This window comes from Lethenteron reissneri, chromosome 27 (genome assembly GCF_015708825.2).
Source record: "Lethenteron reissneri isolate LAM-NWPU_2019-01 chromosome 27, ASM1570882v1, whole genome shotgun sequence".
NCBI classification, from domain to species: Eukaryota; Metazoa; Chordata; class Hyperoartia; order Petromyzontiformes; family Petromyzontidae; genus Lethenteron; species Lethenteron reissneri.
Window position 1 is genome coordinate 3,816,001 of NC_083805.1, and position 19,718 is coordinate 3,835,718.

Sequence of the window (19,718 nt, forward strand, 5' to 3'; positions counted from 1 at the left end):
CGTGTAGCCTTAACAGCCTTTTGGGGCAAGTGCTGTTAGCGAGCACCCCTGCAGGCCAAATACCAACATCTCAAGGCCAAATACACCCCCCCCGCTCCGTATCGCCTTAAAATAGACTGTAGGGGCAATGGGTGTTTGCGAGCACCTATGAAGGGCCAAAGACACCCCTATATTTCTAGATTTGAAGCTTTCGTGACTGCAATGATTCATACTCTTAGGTTTTTTCGGTAAAGTCACGTAGCTACAAACAATTATTTTATTTCTATAATCATATTTATAATTTTTATTATTTATTTTTATTTTTACCTACGTGACTTTACCGAAAAAACCTAAGAGTACACCCCGTATAGCCTTAAAATAGACTGAAGGGGGCACGTGTTGTGAGCGAGCACCTTGAAGCCCGCACACAAACACGCGCGTCGAGACCACCCCCAACCACCTCTCTCACTTCAATCCCTGCCCACTCCCGCTCAGAGCGATGTAGGAGGAGGAGGAAGGTCGAGGAGGAGGAGGTGGTGGCTGTTGCTGACGCAGCAGCAGCAGCCACCAACATCCCTGGCGAGGCTGCTCGCTCCGTCCACCCACGCGTGTTTTGGGGAATCTCGTCTTTCCTTACTCGTGTGTAGCCGGCCGCACCATTGTGACCGAGCTCTTGTTGTTCGGGTGCTGTGCAGAACAAGGTGCTTGCCGTTAGCGAGCGCCTATTAAGGCCGCCTGCTATAGGGTGTACGAGAGAGGGGGGTGCTAGGGGCAGCAGTATAGAGAGTAATTCCGAAAACACGCGTGCACACATAACACAATTTGACATTCACAGTTACACAGACACACTTTGACCCACCTAATTTCACACACGTACACGCGATCGCACGTAATTTAATCACCGCAAAAGTTGCATAATTTCACGAACAACGACACGCACATCATTTTCCACGTATGTATAAGAGTTAATTTAACAATCATTGTAACACATACGTTCACACGCAATTGTGCACACGCAGTTCGCACGCACGCACGCCACGCGCGCAGTCACACAGACAAAGATCACCCGTGTAGCCTTAACAGGTGCTGTGTTAGCCCTTAGCGAACCACATATTAAGGTACGGCCACGGAGGTTAATTGGTGGTGTGGCCGATACCAAGGCCGGCCGAAACCCGCACACACAAAAACAAAGATCCCCCGTATAGCCTTAACAGCCTGTTGGGGAAAAGCGCTGTTAGCGAACATAAAAACGGGCCAACTCACACAGGCACACGTACACACACACACGCAGCCCACATGCAATCTTCCCGTGCTAATATAACCGAATACTCGGGACGCACACTGACACACGCACACGGAGGAGGGTAGTGAGTGGCAGGGATGTGGGGCTATCGTTTGATTAGGGGCTCCGTACACAGGTGGCTGCTGGTCGGAGCCGTTCTCGGTACCCTCGGCTACCTGTACAGCAGCAGCAGCAGGTACAGCAGGGACAGAGGACTGGAGAATCACACAGATACCAGGTGAGTACCGTGTGCGTGTGTGCGCGGTATGTGAAGATCGGCCTCTGTGCAGGAGGAGGAGGCTGGTGTGGGACGCTACTTGGCAATTGGAAGGCAGAGGAGCGACGCTCACAACAACGAGCGGAGTGCCGGGCGGATAAAACGCACTGTAGGGAGCACGACTGAGATGACTGGCATGCGCCAGTCATCTCAGTTGGTCAACCCATGGCACCTCGGTCTGTCCCGTGACGTCCTGCCATCAGCGAGCCTTCCACACTTCGCGTGATAGCCTCAATGTGCACCTAGCCTGGCACAAGCCCCGTGCTGACGTCAGCACCACTTAGTGGCGAACGGCAGCTGTGATGTGGGGAGCGGTGGCGCTACGAAGCGGACCACCCGAGTTCGATACTCGGCCACTACCAATAACAGTGGCAGCGAATATTTGAACCGGTCCTGGGGCCTCCCGTAGGTCGACTCAGCCTTAAATGGGCACTTGTTGCGGTACTGTGTGCACGCATCGGCATTGGGGAGACAAAGGCGGCCTCCCCACCCGCTCGCAAGCGCCGTGCCGGCCTTCATAGGTGGTAGTAGGGCTGAACGATTTGGGGGAAATGTCTAATTGCGATTTTTCTAACAGATATTTGCGATTTTATTTGCGATTACATTTTTAAAAGTCAAGCTTCAGTTCAATATTCACCGTGTAATAGATTTAAAACACGTGATGGAGCATTACCACATGATACCATTAAAATATGAACTGCTCTATATATTCTAATGCAAGGATGAGAACTTAAAAGATATGAATTGCTTCCAACATGTATTTATAAAAATGTTTTAATTGAAATAGAACAATGAAACATAGAACAATTGTTAAGTTAAATAAATAAAGTTATAATAATAAAAAAGAAAACAACTCCAATAAGAAGGTAATAGGACTTTTCAAATCGACAAAATATCGCAGCCTTTGCGATTTGCTAATCGCATTGTTTCAAATAGCGATTTCGATTTGAAATCGATTAATCGTTCAGCCCGATAGGTGGTGCTACTCGCAGTCTGTTAAGGGCGATGCATGATACACGGGTGGGGGGTTGGGGGTACCGGTGTCTTTATGTACGTTATACATCCATGGCATGCGTTTTTTAGATATTAATATTACTCATGAAGAATGGTCATTTAGTGCATGTGGTATTGGTACTGTCTAAAGCACAGCAAGTTGGTACAGTAGGGGCACAGGTGGTGCATCAGCCAGTCATCTCGTTCATCTCGGTCAGTCGACCCGTGGCACCTGGGTCTGCCCCGTGACCTCCTGCCAGCGGGCGTTCGACACTTCACGTGGCCTCAAGGTGCACATGGCCTGGCACAAGCGTCGTGGTGACGTCACCGCCACTTAGTGGCGAATGGCGGTTGTTGTTGTTGTCTACAGAGTTCGGTAGTCGTCTCAGAGTAGAGGAGGGTGAGTGATATTGCTGCTGCTATGGTGTCTCATCCCAAATTGAATAATTTTGAAAGACAATTTTTTGAATATTTTTGTATTTCTTTTAAATTGTTCAAATGTACAAATGTGACCCATGGCGTCTAATGGCGTCACTGGATCTTGAACCTTCAAAACTTGTCAGCAGTTGACACGAGGGTCTCCGTTTCTGAAATGTCTGCCTCTGTTCCATCCAGCAGTGTAAATGGGTCACCACCACCATCACAGTTAAGGGCGCCACGGTGGCGAGATGTTAACTACCTCGTCCTTGTATACAGGAGGACGTAGGTTCGATCCTGAACCCTGACGCCAATCCCTCCACATTTAGAAACATGTGTTTCCACATTTCCACATTAAAGCAGCATGAAATACACTCAGTCACTTCCTGCATACATATAAAAAAGCATTGCAACCCATCACAAACCAGTACAAGAATCTAAGATTGCATATTTTTACTCATCAAAAATGTGAATTTTTTTTATGAAAAAGGTTGAATAAAAAAATCGTGGCAACGCATGCTTGTGATTATGCCGAGGGATATAACGACGAACAACCCCTCTCTCTGTCTAAATCACGTGACTTCTGTGTGACCACCCCCTGTGAAAACAGACGCCGCTCCATGTGGGAACGTTGAGGCCTTTATATTTTAACCTCTTCCTCCCCTCCCGGCTTTCCTGGCCCTTTGGGTCTCGTTTTTTTTAACCCCATTCCTTTTCCACTCATTTTCCGTTATTTTTAGATTTTATCTCTTTCCTTTCCCATTCTTTTTATGTTTTCGTACATATTGTATCCTTGAGTCTACTCCCCTTGCCGTGGTGGTGTGCCACAGGTAAAACGCCGCTGGCGGTGTAGGTAAATCAGTTTCAAAGACATTGCACATATTACCAGAGCACTTTGTTTGCATATTTTTTTCACAAGTGTGTGGTTAGCGCAGACTGGTCCCTCGCGAAAATGACTCTAAGTGGCATTTGAACATCTTAACACAACTGCTGTTTTATTAGCCAGATGGGGTAAACTCTCTTCTTATTTACATCAGTTTTTAACACTGGCCAAAAGGTCCCGTAGACCAGGGGTCCCCAACCCCCGGGCCGCGGACTGGTGACTGGTCCGCGGCCTGTTAGGAACCGGGCCGCACAGCAGGAGGTGAGCGGTCTCAGTCTCAGTTTTGGTTCGCCCACAAGCAGCTAACCCCTAGCCAACATGAGCCAAAAACAAACGTCGCTGGAGAGCTTCTTTGAAAAGGGGGAAAGACCCAATGATGACCCCCCCCCCCCCCGCCACTGGTCCGTGAAAAAATTTGTCTTCCATGAAACCGGTCCCCAACCTTTTTGGCAGACAACAAAAACAAGAATGCGCAAGTTACAGACTTCACGTTGACTGTTAATAAAAGCAGCTGGGCTTGCATTGCTGTTGTGACATGCGGAACCCACCCATACTGGACATCTCTGATAAAGTGTTTTTTTATAGCTCATAGGATTTTCCTCCTCCCAGTATAAATACAGATTCTGAGTCTGATTCTGCGTTATGCACGGCTTGAAGGAAGTGATGGTCGGTGGCTGCGACTAAAAGTGGCGAGCCAAGGGGGGAACAACCGTGGAGATGGATCGGTGAAATCATTGATGCTCGTGCTCGGTTGGATCGAATACATCGCAGCGACGTGCGGTGGGAAGGGGGGGGTGTGACTCCATGAAGAGGCCTTCATCTAGCAGTGGATTGATCATGGCTGCTGGTGAATAATACAAACGCAAATTCTTTATTTTTTTATTATCTACGTAAAGTATTTATTGAATGTTAATTTTGTGTATGGCGCACTCAGATTCCTGGATGGATTGCGCCTTATAAATGTCAATCATTATTTTTAAAAATGTAAGGCGAGCTTTATTAGTTCATAGCGTGAGTATGTTCATTAGCTCTAGGCCGTACAACGCTTAGAATTTTTACAAAAAAAATCATTTATATAAGGGCCACAACCAAAGATCCCTCACACTATCAAATGAAACGTCACTCCAACGGGTCACCGCAGCATCTCACAAAGCACGGTTGGATACGCCGTCAATGACTTCTAAATTCCTTTCACCCAAAAAAGTCCTCTGGCCCTTTACACAAAAGTTAGACCGACCCCCACGATAGAAAACCATAACCCGCTGAGATACACAATATGGAAAGCTGAACAAATAAAATAAACCATCCCCCGCTCAGGTTTTATCGTTTTTTTATCGTCACCTTATCTCTCCGATGTGGATTTTGAGTCGTATCGGGCATTGTTGTAAAAACTTACAGTGAATTGACAAGAACCGACAGGTCTCCTAGATGAAGTGGGTAGATACATCAGCATCCCCTTGGGGCCTCGAGGGAATCGTTCACTCGCACCCTAGAAGTAAGCCCTTTTCAAACCACTATCCTCGGTCACACAACCATCTGGATCCTGAGAAATAGACTCATCCGTATCTCAGCAACTCTCCCAAATGTGGGATAGTCCATCCTTCAGAATTGCTGGGCTAGGGAATCAGCTGGCCCGCTTGGAAGAGAGCGGGAGTCAGGAGGATGGGTCATCTCTCGTGTGAATCAGGGGGGGGGGGTGGACACTCTCCAAAACATTAGAGAGCGACATGACATCCCTAGTAGCGATTTTTGTTTCTTCAAATGTCTCCAGATCAGAGGTCGCAACCGGGTACCCGATACCCGTACGATACCCGGCTACCCATACCCGGCCGGGTACGGGTACCCGTTTGCGACCCTGGTGCGGCCGGGTACGGGTAAGGAATCAAAACCCGTATGCGACCTCTGCTCCAGATCAGAGACTCTATTAACACGGCAAGGGATGTTGACCTCTGAAAGATACCCCTCCCCTCGATATGGGCATGGCTGACGGAGGAGACGGCCCACTATAAAATCTCTGAGGCATACCAACTCCTACTACCGGGCCCTACCGTGTGCCGGCGTCGGGGTCCGAAGTCGCCCACTTCGATAATTACCTGCAAAACGTCTCAATTGGATTACATGTAGCCAGCAGCAGCAGCAGCAGCGGCAATGATGCCCCCCCCCCTACTGGTAGACTAAGACTAATGTCCCGCGGGGGGGGGGGGGGGGGCGGGCGGGGGAGGGGGGTCACACCTGAGTGCAAGGCTTATCCCGGTCACTTGTGTTCTCGCCCTGGTTGAACCAAAATAGACCTCAGTTTAACACGAAAGGCTTTCGCGACCAAATTTTTAATAAACACAATAGACAGGAAGGACAAGTTCAAAGGGCTCGCATAACGTACATGCATAATGTACGTTGACTCAGTAATTCCCCCTCCCCCCCACATTATGCAAGAGCGCAGAAGGGTGGTCAACACATCTACGCCTCTATATAAGGAACGAAACAGGTGGACTTCTCCACAAATCTGGCTGTCGCCTGATGAAGCTGGTTGTAATTACTGGCGAAACGTCGTACTCAGATTGTAAATGTTGTGACTTGGCTCTCCAACACACAACAGGTGTGCTGTGCTAGTACACTACACTATCCAGAGGTGGGACAAAGTCATTGTTATGCAAGTCCAAGTCGAGTCTGAAGTCATCAAATTCATGACTCGAGTCTGACTCGAGTCCAAGTCACATGACTCGAGTCCACACCTCAGAGGTGGGACAAAGTCATTGTTATGCAAGTCCAAGTCGAGTCTGAAGTCATCAAATTCATGACTCGAGTCTGAGTCGAGTCCAAGTCACATGACTCGAGTCCACACCTCTGCTATACACTACACGATACACTACATACTAATGCTGTACTAGTGACGAATTGGCCACGTTCTTCTTCTTGGTTCTTTCGGTAGTCACGTAGAAGGGAAATAATAAAATAATAAAAATAAAACATGATAAAATAATTCTCACGACGTGGCCAAAACGTCGTGAGAATTATTTTGTTATGTTTTATTTTTATTCTTTTATTATTTCCCTTCTACGTGACTTTACCGAAAGAACCAAGAAGATGAATCCCTGCAGTCACGAAAGCTTTACATCGAAATTTGGCCACGTTCTGTTTACGTGACTACCCTTACTAGTTGGCTGTGCCGGGTGGTGGCGGGTTTCAACGACACATATTTACGCGATCTAACCCAAAAACACCTCTATTATGCAAAATCTGCCTCGACACTTTGTCGACAGCAAACGCAGACAAGCGCGGCTTTCGCAGCTCAACGTGCAAGGAACGTGGGGGGGACGACGACGCGCAACTTGGATTGCAACGGTGGCCCCACGCCACCGTCTCTCGTTCTCGCCGGTGACGTGGCGAGCGAGTTGCACGGACCGAAGAGAGCGGAGTGGAGCAAATCGACTGTCGTGCTGTTCTTTCTACGCCTCGTCCTTGCTCCGCCAACGTCGCAACGACCCGCCGGAGCGTGGTGTCCAGTCGTCCAGCATCGGGGGTTAATAAAAACAAATCTTGTAGATCCGCACATATCAGTGCTGTCGTGGGAGGATATTCGACGGAGGACATCCGTTCCTTGACTTCGCGTTCCTTTTATGGCAGCACGTGTTATAACGCGAATTATTTTATGACCTTTATAAAATAAAAAATAAACCAAAGGCCACGCATTTACGATGCTTGTTGCTGCGTTTTAAACGTTTTACACGTTTTATACATAAAACGAGTTTGCGATTCTTGTACGCTCATTATCTAAAAGAAGAATGTTATTGGAAAAGTGAAACTTAAAGATTGGATTAAATAACAGGGTACTCTACAATCTTGATTGGAAGCTTTCGTGACTGCAGCAATCCATAATCGCTGGTTCTTTCGGTAAAGTCACGTTGGTAGAAATAAAATAAAACAAATCACGACGTTTCGATCGCAACACAAGCGGCCTGATCAGGCCTGACGACGACTGTTTGTGTTGCGATTGAAACGTCACGATTTGTTTTATTTTATTTCTAACTACGTGACTTTACCGAAAGAACCAACGTGTATGGGTACTCTACACCCCAATGTCTTTCTTTAAAACTTTTTTGTTTGTTAACCAGCCGTACCAAAAACTATTTATCCGATACAACCGACCGCTTGTGGGAACCGACTCAACGACGTGGCCCAGAGGGGGGGGGGGGGTCAGGTAGCAGGATGGAGTCGCTTCTTGCAGAGATTCGTGGTGGCGGGTTCCACGAACGAGAATTATAACCCAGAAAATTCGCGGTGAGTTTCAACCGTCCCGTGGACGTCATTCGGAAAAAAGAGAGCGGGCCATCTGTGCCGGAGTCATGGTGCAGGTTTAAAAAGAAAATCGGATGACTCGCACATTACTCGATTGGGGTAATAAACCACGCAGCAGCTGCAGCAGCGAAATCAACTCCCCCACTCGCACTACAACCACGCTAAAACCACTATAAACTCTACCCGCCTGTGAAACACAGCGGCTTCCTGACAGCCTTGCACTATAAGAATGGCAAGAACGCCAAATGTACCAATGATGGTGACCGTAATGTGGTGGCGAGTCATCTTAATTTGAATAACAAAAAATATGGTTTTGTGTGGTGGGATAATTTGTCGAAAATAGATATATTTACCAAGATGACATACTTTGTTTTACCGTCAAACAAACACTCGAAATAAATAAATAATTAGAGTAACTGCCTATAGCACAGACTCTAAAACATATTTATTTTTACGTCAATATTTAACCTGAACAAACACACTGAGATGGAACATGTAGTTTGCAAGGGTGTCCATGGTGTTAGCTGACACACACAGCAAACACGAATGACACGTGTACACCAACATTGTACTGAGGCTAAGGTGTTAAGTGTATTACTTTAGAGGTAAAGTCTAGAGATCTATTCGTAATGTGTAACAATTACGCCACCTTTGTGTATCCAGGAGAGCCTCAGTGAGTCCCAAGCCTCTTCCTCGAGAGGGCCCTCAAAGCTCATTCACCACATCTCTAAATTCATGGACAAAAACTGTGTAAATTTGTATTCCTGTTTGGGAATGGGATACTTTTTTTGTAAAAATGTTTAAGGACCTGCGCATGCGCATCTGGAGGCCACAAGCGACTCTTTAAGGACTGCTCTGTGGCGTTATTCACGTTGCATTGGTGGCTCTTGAAATATTGAGCTGATGAGCGAATTCGAGCAAAACAATTCTACTCTATGGGTTTTTCGGTAAAGTCACGTAGTAAATTTTTTAAAATTTCAATAAATGAAAAACCAACTAAATAAAATCCCGACGTTTCGGAGGCAACACAAGCTTCCGTTTTCAGGTCCCAGTAATTTTGCTGTGACGGTTCAACCTGAAGACGGAAGCATGTGTTGCCTCCGAAACGTCGTGATTTAATTTATTTGTTTTTTCATTTGTTTGTCTTTTTTAACTACGTGACTTTACCGAAAGAACCAAAGAGTATGGATCCTTGCAGTCACGAAAACTTAAAATCTCGAATTTTCCGATTTTTGGCTCCCTGCCACGGCTAACATCAATGGCGAGAGATATCGGAAACTGGTCCTGAACGCCATTCGCTAACCCACACCGACCAGTGTGATAAAGTACGGTCAAACCATCTTCACGACGTCGTGTGATGGAGGGGCCTTCAAAGTTCTTGCTGTTGTTTGTCTCCTTCCGCCGCACCTCCGCTTGGCACGGTTGGCTACGTGCAGTGCGAAAGAAGTTCAGCGTACGCACAAAGTCAAGTTGATTTTGTTTGACCAGCTGGCGAGAACGCGAAGGATCGGGATGAGTCTCATTTGCAAGAGTGGCCTGGGTTACCAGCAGCATGACGAAAGCCGACATAATAAAAATAAAGTACAGCAGTTAAGCAAATATAAATCAGCACAAAGCCAACAGCGTCCGTCACGGGAGGAAAATCAAAAATATTGCAAAAAGCGTAACTCGATGTCAGATGATTGTTGAACTCATCATTTGCGCAATGACAAAATTAAGTGACAGAAGCATGACACCTAATTAGGATGATGAATATGTAAGCAGAGAATGATGTTCATGATTAATGTGTTTGGGTTAGACGGCGTGAAATATAAATGTGTCGTGACCCTCCACCACCCGACACGGCGAGTAAGGAGTTTATCACGTCAACAAACGCGCCAATTAGTTACGACTTCAGCACCTCGGTGTGCTGGAGAGTAAATCCACAAACGCGTGGATTTCATATTGGTCGCGAAAGCCGACGCGTTCGAAGAAAATGATGTACGTCAAATGCAAATTGCACTTCATACAACAGGGCACTAAGTGAATACATTCTGTTGACATTTTACTCCAATGAATGAGCGACTTTTTCTTATCGGCGGGTGGCTTTTTGCGGGGTAGCGTCGTGGCGGGGGTGGTGGTGGTGGGGTGTAGCAACCACCTCCTCCAAGACATCAAAGGGGCCGTCCATAAATGACGTCACGCGATTTGGGACGATTTTTACCCCCCCCCCTCGTCACACGGCGTCACAAAAATTCAGACCCCCCCCTCAAATATGACGTCACAAAGCTCTGCCCCCCCCAAAACCATATTTCCATTTTGAAAATGAAACATGCTTCAAATCGCTATAAACTATTGTCATTGAATGTGGTGCTGCACTCTGATGTTGTAGGAGTGTTGTTATAACAATTAGTGTTGTTATAACAATTCTATATTTATTTAAAGTTGCGCATTTTTATGTGACGTCACATTTCTCAAACCCCCCCCCGTCACACATCGTCACAAATGTCTGACCCCCCCCCCCCCCAGGTGCCTGACGTCATTTATGGACGGCCCCTAACCTGAACAACGTGAATTTGAAACGAGCGTGGGTGTCCAGCACCACGCTCGGCCACAAACACCAAAACCAATACCCGCGCCATTCGCCACTAAGTGGTGGTGACGTCACCACGGCACCCGTGCCAGGCTAGGTGCACTTTAAGGCTATCACGTGAAGTGTCCGAAGGCTCGGGACAGACCCAGCAGGTGCCACGAGTTGGCCGACTGAGATGCACACCAGCTGTACCCCCTACTTGTGCCACCTTGCTGAATTTTATCCGCCCCCTGCGTTGCACTCGTTGTTGTGAGCGTCGCTCCTCTGCCCTCCGTCGTTGTTGCTGGAGGGCGACTGCCTCCAACTGCTCAGCAGCAGCAGCATCCTTCACGAGCCTCCTCCACACTCACACGATAAACGCCAAAAGGGTAGCGGGTTCCGTAGTCCGATGATGTTGGTAGTATATGATGGGTTTGTTTAAGCCAAGAAAGCTGAATGAGGCGTGTCAGCGTCTTTGGCCAATTCCGTATTGTAAAATAAAAATGTGAAAGGTGGCAGCCCTGCAATTGCTTAAACTAAAAACTATTTTTAATGTTACCAGGTAAGGTCCCACTCAGCTATATACCGATTATTAAGAAGCGACCGGGCCACAGATGATAGCTCAACCAAGTGGCTTATCGTGTGGCAATGTATAGCAGCAGCCAAATACACTAAACGCGTTATGTTGAATCTACCTACACTGCTTAATATACCAACCTACAAATCTGTCCCTCATTCACATGCCTTCCTAGCTACGCCGCTACCGACCTCCCTACCTACCTATCTCCCTGCCTACATCCCTCACTACCCACCTCCCTACCCTACCCGTCTACCTATCTCCCTGCCTCCCTACACTTTCCGGGCTCTGTTTTCCCAGAGGTCACACGGCAGCCGTTCCACGTTTTCCCCGTGATGTTGACCGAGCGATTTACGCCGATAGCGGGAGGAGGCCCGGCGTGTGAGTGGAGGTGCGCGTGCGTGTGTCTACACACGTGCACACAAGTGCGCGCGTGTGTGTGGGGAGCGGCGGTGCAGCGGTTAGCACGCCGCGCCACAAACCCGGCAGACCCGAGTTCGATTCCCGCTCAAGGCCGACGCCGGCGACGATTATTTGAGCCGGTCCTGGGCCTCCCCCAGGTCGCCTCGGCCTCAAATGAGTACCTGGTGATGGTGTGTAGTAAACATCGCCACTCGGGAAACAAAGGCGGCCGGGCATGGTGCTGGCCACCCCACCCCCTTGTGTGCCACAGTGCCGGCCTTCATCAATGCTCGCTCAGAGGGATGATGGTCCAAGTCAAGGCACCTACCGGGGTCTGAACTCGCGATCCTGCCGGTTGCGGGCGAGCCGCAGTATCTTTTGGACCTTTTTTCCAGCATCAAAATGAAGCCAAAAAAAGAATTAGATTTTCCTTCATCTGGCAATAAAACTGACGCCTATCGCAAGACGTCATCACGATCCCTTGTGAGCGGTGTTTCAAAACGATGGACCCGATTTGAAATTACTATATCTCTGCAAACACGAACCGCCCATGAATGAAACTCTTACCAGTTGAAAGGGCGGGGAATATAATTTCAAATGATTACTGCTAGATGCCTCTCCCAGTGCACAAACAGCCCCTATCCTCAGTCATTCGCAAGACACACGCCGCCTCAATGTTGGATAGGTCGCACGGGACCCCAAGACTTGGCGCGACACTCTTGGCCCCCAAGATCCCCAGACATCACACCCTGTGACTTTTTCTTGTGGGGATAGGTCAAAGACCGTGGTGTTTTTGTGCCACCATTAGCAACTAATCTGGATGACCTCAAAAACAGAATCATGGCAGTGTTGACTTCAGTAGAAGAGGACACTTTGAGAGGCGTTTGGGACGAATTCAACTATCGTCTCGATGTTGTCCGTACAGCAGGTGGAGGGCACATATAGCATTTATAAAATGGCTAGTAAAACTTGATAACTCATTAAACCGTTTGTAACTTTTTGTGTAATTGTAATATGTTGCCATCGTGAAATATACTGTTTTAAAACACCCTGGTATAACCGTGGCCGCGTGCGCGTTCACGTTCGCAGGACGTCGACGCCTCTCTCATGCTCGGCGCAGCCGGCAGCGGGAGGGCCGCACGGCGGCACGAGTCGGCGCCCCCCTCACGACGGAGGGCGGCAGCAGCAGCAGCGGGGGTGGCGGCGGCAGCGTCAAGACGGCGGATCCCGCGGGTCGTGCGCGCCGCGGGACGGCATCGTGTTCCTGAAGACGCACAAGACGGCGAGCAGCACCGTACTCAACATCCTCTTCCGCCTGGGCGAGAAGCGCCGCCTGCGCTTCGCCTTCCCCAACGGCAAGAACGACTTCGACTATCCCTCGCCGTTCTCTCGCTACCGCGTGGCGGGCTACTCGCCGGGCCGCTGCTACGACGTCGTCTGCAGCCACATGCGCTTCAGCCGCGCCGAGCTGGCGCCCCTGCTGCCGCCCGACGCCGCCTTCTTCACCATCATGCGCGACCCGGCGCGCGTCTTCGAGTCGTCGTTCCACTACTACCGCGCCGTCGTGCCCAGCTCGTGGAGGGTCCGGGGCGACGACCCCTTGCGGGAGTTCCTGCGCGATCCCCGCGGCTACTACGACCCAGCGAGCGTCAACTCGCACTACCTCAAGAACCTGCAGGCCTTCGACATGGGCTTCGATAACAACGCGGTGCTGTCGCGGGACGACGGCGGTGACGGCGGCGGCGGCGGTGGCGGCGCGTTTGGCGATCGGCAGGAGGAGGAGGAGGACATTGCTCGGCGCATGATCCGGGAGGCGGAGGACACCTTCTCGCTCGTCATGATCTCGGAGCACTTTGACGAGTCGCTCGTTCTGCTCAAGGAGCTGCTGTGCCTAGACGAAGAGGATATCACCTACTTCAGGCTCAACGCGCGCTCCACGTCCACGGCGAGCCGAGGAGAAGGAGGAGGAGGTGGTGGCGCTGCTGGTGGTGGTGGAGGCGGTGCCGGCGGAGGTGCTTCTCGAGGAACCGGGGGGAGCGGTGCCGGACACACTCCTGGCGCTAGAGGAACTCGCGCCGGCGAAGGCGACGGGGGACGTGGGACCGAAGCGGATACCGGAGGCGACGATGGGAGAAGCGACGGCCTTGGCCGTAGCCCCGGAGGAAATGACGGCGCTGACGAAGCCGCTGGAGCCTCGACGGCGACGGCGGACACGCCGCGCATGGACCCGGACACGTACCGCCGCGCTCGCCGCTGGAACCGCCTCGACTCGCTCCTCTACGAGCACTTCAACCGCAGCCTGTGGCGCGAGGTGGCGCGCTTCGGCGAGGGGCGAATGCGCGCCGCCGTGGCGTCGCTGCGCCGACGCAACGCCGCGCTTGCGCTCGAGTGCACCGAGGAAGGGGGTGCCGTCGACGCGTCGGCGGTGCGCGACCCGGCCCTCAGGCCGTGGAGGCCGATCGGCTCGCAGCCCATCATGGGCTACAACCTGAGGCGCGGCATCCCGCGGGGCGCGACGCGGCGGGCGTGCCGTCGCATGCTCACGCCCGAGCTGCAGTACATGAGCGAGCTGGGGGCCAACCTGTGGATCACCAAGCTGTGGGTGCGGCTCACGCAGCTGCTGCAGTGGTGACGGGGACGCGCACGCGGCCGGTGCTGCGGCGGTCAGCGCTACGCCGCGCTACGAACCTGGCCACCCGGGTTCGATTCCCGCTCACGGCCAACACCCAGTGACGATTATCTGAATCGAGGTCGAATCAGCCTCAAAAGAGCACCTGGTGCGGTGTGTAAAAACATCGCCACTGGGGAGACAAAGGCGGTCGGGCGTGGTGTTTGCCACCCATTCCCTCGTGTGCCTTCCTGGCCTTCATCGGTGTTCGCTAACAGCACTTGCCCCAACAGTCTGTTAAGGCTACACGGGGGCATTTTTGCCTTTGTTTGTGTGTGTGTGTGTGCGTGCGCGTGAGCGTGGCAATTTCCCGCACCTCTTCGATCTGCACGGTTGGTTACGTGCCGTGTGAAAGAAGTTCAACGTACATACGAGGAGAAGCGGAGTCGGTTCGTAAAGGTCTGACCGCCCCGAGGCAAAGGAAGATCAAGAAACTTGACAAGGGGGCGGGCCCCGAAATTTCAGGGCCCACGTCAGAGAGTGGTCCCTGTAAGCAGACATGACAGAACTAGAGTAGACTCTAGATTTATCCGCGCGCGGTTTATGCGATTTGCGGATTAACTGAGCACCTGAGAGTTTAACATAAATTAATAACTCGTGGATTTTCCCTTAAGCCCAAATTCATAATCTTAAAGTTATACATTGTTATTCTTGGAAATGTGTATTCAAAGTCACGTCCTTAAATCGAACAAATTTTTGGTCCGGTTAATCCGAAATCCACGTGATCGCCTGTACAGTACAGAAGTTGCATATATTTACAACAGTGGGCAGAGTTTGATTGATTTTGATTGGCGTGGCTCTGCTATCATCCACTTAGTGAGCAAAGTCTTCTGCATAGGCAAATGTGGTTTTTGGCGTAGAGATCCCAATGAAAATTATAAAAAAAAATCCGCGGCCGTCCTCCCCGTCTTCAACGCGGATAATCGAGAGTCTATTGTACTTATAAGATCACTTCATGGCGAGGTTCGGTCAAATAACTCCCAATGGCTAACGCAGCCCTCATCCAGTGTTGGATTGAGCAATGTTTAATATTTTTTACAATTTGTGGTCAAATGTGGATAGTTCTATTAGCACGGTTGGCTACGTATGGTGCGAAAGAGCTGCGACATACATACATACATACGTCTGGCCAGCATGGCAGAGTAGGCCAGACAATCAGGGGCTTTGTAGATACCAATGATGTATGGTCATATGAAGCAAGTTATATTGTCGATGACTATGTAGAAATGAGGCACCTAACAATGCATTGACTCACCGATTAGTACGGTTGGCTACAAACGGTGGGAAATAAGTTCAACATACATAGTCTAAGATTGATTATTACACTCATGATATGTGCATCGCATTGTGCATGTAGGACCCACTTACTTGCAATGAATACAACTTACAATCAAACGCTATGCTCGTGATACATTTAGGCTAATGCAGTGGACAAAAATGAGTATTACAGAGACTCCTCTATTTACGAACATTCCACTTACGAACTTTCAGAGATACGAACAAACCTGTCGGTATGCCCAGTTTCTTGTTCGGACCGAGAGTCGTTAAGTTCAACCGCCGCGCAATAGATGGCGGTGGTGGCATCGACATCTGCAGAACGTGAAGAACCAGTGGCATCTACAGGAGATTATTCAACTTTTAAAGCCATTCCCCGTGTTTAGTGTACGTGCCGTACAACATGTTTGGACTTGACGGGAGTAAAGTTGGACTTATGAACAAATCGACTTACGACGAACAGACCTCTGGAACCTAACTCGTTGGTAAGTAGAGGAGTCCCTGTATTATTTATGGGTTTTTTCGGTCAAGTCACGTAGGTAAAAAAATAAAATTAAAATTCATAAAAGTAAAATAAAAATAAAATAAAAATCACGACGTTTCGGAGGCAACACAAGCTTCCGTCTTCAGGTGGAACCGTCACAGCACGACTGCTGCATCAAGTAAGAGAAATTCCAAGAAAACAGTCCTTGTATATAGATTGGTTGAGGGTGGGAGGAGCCATTGTGAGGTTCGGTGCGGCTGAAGCACGCTGCAAGGAATGAGCCTTTGTTGTGTAGACTGGTTGAAATGGGAGGTTCCAAGAGTTGTTTAGGTGCGGCTGATGTAAAGGTGCGGTTGCTGTAAATTCAAATCTAGAGATGTTAACTACCTCGCCTGGTATACAGGAGGTCGTGGGTTCGAACCCGAACCTGATGCATGCTGTATATTTGGAGTTTGCATGTCTCTGTCTCTTCCTGTGGTCACGTGGATTTTTCTCCGGGTCCTCCGGTTGTTCCCTCCCACATTTAGAATCAACGTCACGCATTTAAGACTATTTGGCTGCGATTAATTTCCACGCGATGAAAACGCCACTTTGTTGAGCTTGATAACATTTGTGAAGGCCAGGTCGCTTCTAAAAAATTAACCCGTAAAAACAAAGTTTTTCACTTTAAATCCTTTATATGCGTGGCGGCTAGAGTCCTATCGTCCTCTGGCTTGAGATGACTGCCACCTATGGGTCAGATGATTGTCTGCCAGCATTAAGCAATTGGTAATTAAATATAGAATTTTTTTTCCCTAAACAGTGTAAAATTTTGGAAAAAAAATTTCACGAAAATTAATTGTTACGCACAACGAGTCTGTGTGGAAAATGTCAGCTCGATTGGATCACGGGAAGTGGGTTAAAAAACGACCGAAAGATTTGCACGGCCGTAAGCACGCAAGCAAGCACGCAAGCAAGCAAGCAAGCGAACTTAATATAAAGGATTTAAAAAACAGCTACATCGCTGTGGGGCCTTACCCGGTAAAATAAAAAATAGCTTATTGTAGTTTAATAGTTTTTGTAAGTTTAGATGACGATGGCTCATGTCACGTGAGCCTGGCACCAAGGCTCTTCTCCGCTATCTGCACTCCTTTATGTACGCTGTCTCTACGATGGACGGTCCTGGCTTTCTGCCCCCAGTTCGCCGTGGGGAGGGCTAAAAGTTGAATGTACATCTTGTTTAACACGTAGGCTTTCGCGACCAATATCCGTAATGAAGGTTTTTTTTTGGGTTAGATCACGTAGATATTAATTTAGGACCGAAACAGGAAAACTTCTTCACAGTTCTGGCAAAACCGTCTGATAAAGCTGGTTGTAATCACCAGCGAAACGCCGGAGTCAAAGTGTAAATGTTGTGGGTTTACTCTCCAACACACCGGTGCGCTGAAGTAGTAACTAATTGACACGTTTTGTTTTACGTATTTTTTTTACTTAATTGGCTTTGTCGGGTGGTGGAGGGTTAATGACACATTTATATTTCCGCGGTCTAACCAAAACAACCTTTACCATGCGCAGCCTGTCCTTGCGACAAATATTTACTCGAGCAAGGCAGGCGGGAAAAGTGCTGCCCCCTAGTGTGCGAATCAGAACTGTCTTAAGAAGGGATTTCAGACGTAGTTCTGTGATGCCAATTCCACGGACCGCTCTCTAGCAACACGAAGAGTCGGCACCGCTCTGCAGGAGTTCTACATGGATTTTTGGTCTCGTGAAACTACGACCGACAGCAAAATCGGGATACAATAATGGAAGGAACAAAACCATTCCAGTTTCTTTATTTTGCACGTCAGTGGCTCAGAGAAGAGGTATCGTTGAGAGAGTTGGACACGTAGGCTTTCGTGAGCAATTTTATCCATAAGGAAAGTTTTTTGGGGGGCTATATCGCACAAATATGAATGTGTCGTTAAACCCGACACCAAATGTGTACTCTCCAACACACCGGTGTGCTGTACTCGTAACTAATTGGCATGTTTTGTTTACGTGACAAACCTTCCTACTTTGCTGTGTCGGGTGGTGGCGGGATTAACAACACATTTATATTTACGCGATCTAACCCAAACAAAAACGTCATGAAGGATTGTTGAGACAGTACACCAAGTAGATTGCTCACGCGTATTTGTGCATCTTTCATCTTCACACGTATGGTTTGCATTTCTCTCCTGTTTCATCCCCAGTTGAAAGTGACTCGAGTAGAAATCAACATTCCCGGCAAATGCATCGTGAAAAACAGTCTGAGGTCAAAGAAAGCTACAAGCGTGAAGCGAGCCCTTCGTGTCATGCAGTCCACGGCCACGTGACGTCTACCACTTCGAAATAGTAACCCCGACACAACATTTATCAATCACCGTGAGCATAACAGCCACGCTGATCTGGTACTAGAGAGGGAATATTTTGAAGCTGGCAAGAACAAGCACTGTCTTCTTGGTTCTTTCGGTAAAGTGACGTAGAATGGAAATAATAAAATAATAAAAATAAAACATTTTATGATATTATTTTATTATGTTTTATTTTTATTATTTTATTATTTCCATTCTACGTGACTTTACCGAAAGAACCAAGAAGATGAATCCCTGCAGTCACGAAAGCTTTAAATCGAAATTTAACAAGCACTGTGTTTCTAATATGAGCGCGCTCAGTCTGTTCTATCATAGCAGAAGTAATAAAGGCGTGTGTGTCCATGCGCATGTTGTGTAACGTATCGGCGTGGAGGGGTGCGCAGTGGAATTGCACTAAAAACTTGACGGACCCGAGTTCGATTCACCGCTCACGGCCAACATCGACGACGAACATCTGAACCGGTCGTGGAGCTGCCCTCTGGTTCAACTCAGCCTCAAATGAGTACCTGGCACGGCGTGTAAACATCAGCACTGGGTGAGACAAAGGCGGCTGGGAGCAGTGTTATTGGCCACTCGCCCCTCCTCGCGACACGTGGTGGCCTTCGTAGACACTCGCTAACAGCATCTTGCCCCAACAGTCCGTGAAAGGCTATATGGGGGATCCTTGTGTAACGTATTATACCGAAGCAATGCAAAGTTATTGGTTAACAATAGGATGCATTACTCTTGGGGCAAATAAATGAAACTGAAAAAATTTAATTAAACAAGTTTGTGTTTTGCATTTGTGTGTCAATATTTATAAATATGCTGCACTTCAGAGTGTTACAAAAGGCACTATAATAACGGAAACATTAATTTTAATTACGAAAAACACTCACTAAATTTACAACAACAACAAAAACAAAAACAGTCGTTTCGTCCCAAAATTCAAACTAGCCGTACTAATTGGACATCAGGGAGAGTGGTCCTTGCAAACGTATAATCATAATAATAATATCCGCTGTTTGCGTCCAACGAAGTGGTTTCCGCGTTTTATCAACTCGGGTGAGTAAGATTTACTTTTCGGTTATGGATGTAGTGCTCTATATAATAATGGCGATTTACGAATAAAAATGTATATTTCTGTCATGTCTGCGTGTGTGTGTATGGATGTGTTCAAAGTCTAAAGAAGGAGGAGCAGTCGTACACCGGTTACCGCAATGCACTTACGAACCCACCCAGCGACCAGGGTTCAATTTCAGTCCACGGAAATATTCAGTGGA

The 19,718-nt window shown here is 48.4% G+C and overlaps 1 protein-coding gene across 1 annotated transcript; it reads left to right on the forward strand.

Moving 5' to 3' along the window:
• The first annotated feature begins 550 nt into the window (after nucleotides 1–550).
• LOC133348380 (galactosylceramide sulfotransferase-like) lies at nucleotides 551–19,545 on the forward strand. The gene is made up of 2 exons (XM_061561147.1): nucleotides 551–1,499; nucleotides 12,747–19,545. Exons 1-2 carry the CDS (start codon nucleotides 1,360–1,362, stop codon nucleotides 14,287–14,289), a joined length of 1,683 nt encoding a protein of 560 aa, XP_061417131.1. The 5' UTR covers nucleotides 551–1,359; the 3' UTR covers nucleotides 14,290–19,545.
• Nucleotides 19,546–19,718: the final 173 nt, after the last annotated feature.